The sequence below is a fragment of the Sphaeroforma arctica genome (genome assembly GCF_001186125.1).
Source record: "Sphaeroforma arctica JP610 unplaced genomic scaffold supercont1.2961, whole genome shotgun sequence".
NCBI classification, from domain to species: domain Eukaryota; class Ichthyosporea; order Ichthyophonida; genus Sphaeroforma; species Sphaeroforma arctica.
In genome coordinates this window covers 2,806-4,369 of record NW_014037597.1, presented here as the reverse complement: position 1 = coordinate 4,369, position 1,564 = coordinate 2,806, and the positions used below count along the sequence as shown (strand labels likewise).

General features: G+C 35.4%; 1 protein-coding gene across 1 annotated transcript; it reads right to left on the bottom strand.

Moving 5' to 3' along the window:
• Positions 1–92: 92 nt before the first annotated feature.
• On the bottom strand, positions 93–348 carry SARC_13164 (hypothetical protein; the record flags this gene model as incomplete). Its single annotated transcript, XM_014292711.1, has 1 exon — positions 93–348. A coding segment is annotated over one exon (256 nt), but the record flags the coding sequence as incomplete, so codon positions are not given.
• Positions 349–1,564: the final 1,216 nt, after the last annotated feature.

Genomic DNA, 1,564 nt, shown 5'->3' with positions numbered 1-1,564 from the left:
TATATATATATCGATGATATGGGGGTAATGAGATTGGATGATACAAAATAAGCAGACAAGAGATATGGCACTTACCTGGGCGTTCGTAGTACGCGCTCTTTGACCGTTTGTGCCGCCGTCTGGCAAACGACGGTGTGTCCGTGGAATTTCTGGTCGCTGATTCCTCTTTAATTGCCCCATCCTTCTCAAGGCCTGCCGACAAATACATCGAGTTGGCTTTATCTGTGGCATTTTGGTTGCCCACAACCGACATGGTGTTGCTGCGCTGTCGTCGATGTATTTTGCTTTCCTTTTTGCCGTCTTTGTTCTTCTTATCGGATTTAGAGCTTTTGCGAGACCGGCGCTTGACTGCACGGATAGGTCAGGGTATGCGTTGAGAGGAATGCCAATACGTACAGGTGGATGTGCATAAATAATACGGTATACGTATATGTGTACTTATACGTGTACGTAATAGGACATAGGCACACTCAGAGCTTCGGGAAAATTCTCACTAAATAAGACCACATACAGCTCAATGCAGAATACTGAAGCCCTATTAATAGCACTGTAAAATCAATAACACTACACCGTTGATGTACTGTAATACTCCCAACTTCATATGGAGACTGTAAAACACTCTAATCTCACTATCCAGTTAACGTCGTTTAACGTGTGTACACTGACAACCAACGCACACACATAAACACACTCCACCCCATGCCACCACTGAAGACTTCGAACTGACATGTTCTTAAGCGATTGATAGCAGCATATAATTACACCCACACATACATACGCACACTCTCACAGAGACAAACTATGCAACAGAAAACACTAGCTTGCCATAAAGTGACACCCCAATAAGGAAAAAAAAAGGATATTTGATAGAACGAAACAGAAGGATGTGTTTTACTCGGTATTGGTTCTATGGTATCTATGGCCAATATCAGCACACATTTGTATGAGATCTCAGACATCCCTATGCACAAGGGGAAGGAAGCGTAGGTGGGGCCACCCACACTGACACGGTATATACAAGTTGGTCTATTCACACAGGTACTTCTGTCTTGTAACAAATCAGTACTCCTACCGAACTGAATAAATCATATTAACATAAGCAAACATATATATATATATATAAATAAACATAAATAAAACATAAATAACTGAGTACAAACAAAAACATAAAACAAGAATATATCAACAACATATATAAACTTATAAAGAACTGAATACATCATATAAACATAAATTAACATACATAAATAAGCATAAATAAAACATAAATAACACAATACATCATATAAATATAAACTTATACAAACATATATGAAATAAATACATGTAGAACATAAATCATAGCTGAATACATAATAAAAACATATACAAGTGTATACAAATAGACATAAATCATAGCTGAATACATAACAGAAACATATACAAGTATATATAAATAAACATAAAATGAAACATATATAAATAAATATACACACAAAACATATAAATAACTGAACAGATCATATAAACATATACAAGCATTTATAAATAAACATAAATGAAACATATAAAATGAATATATACT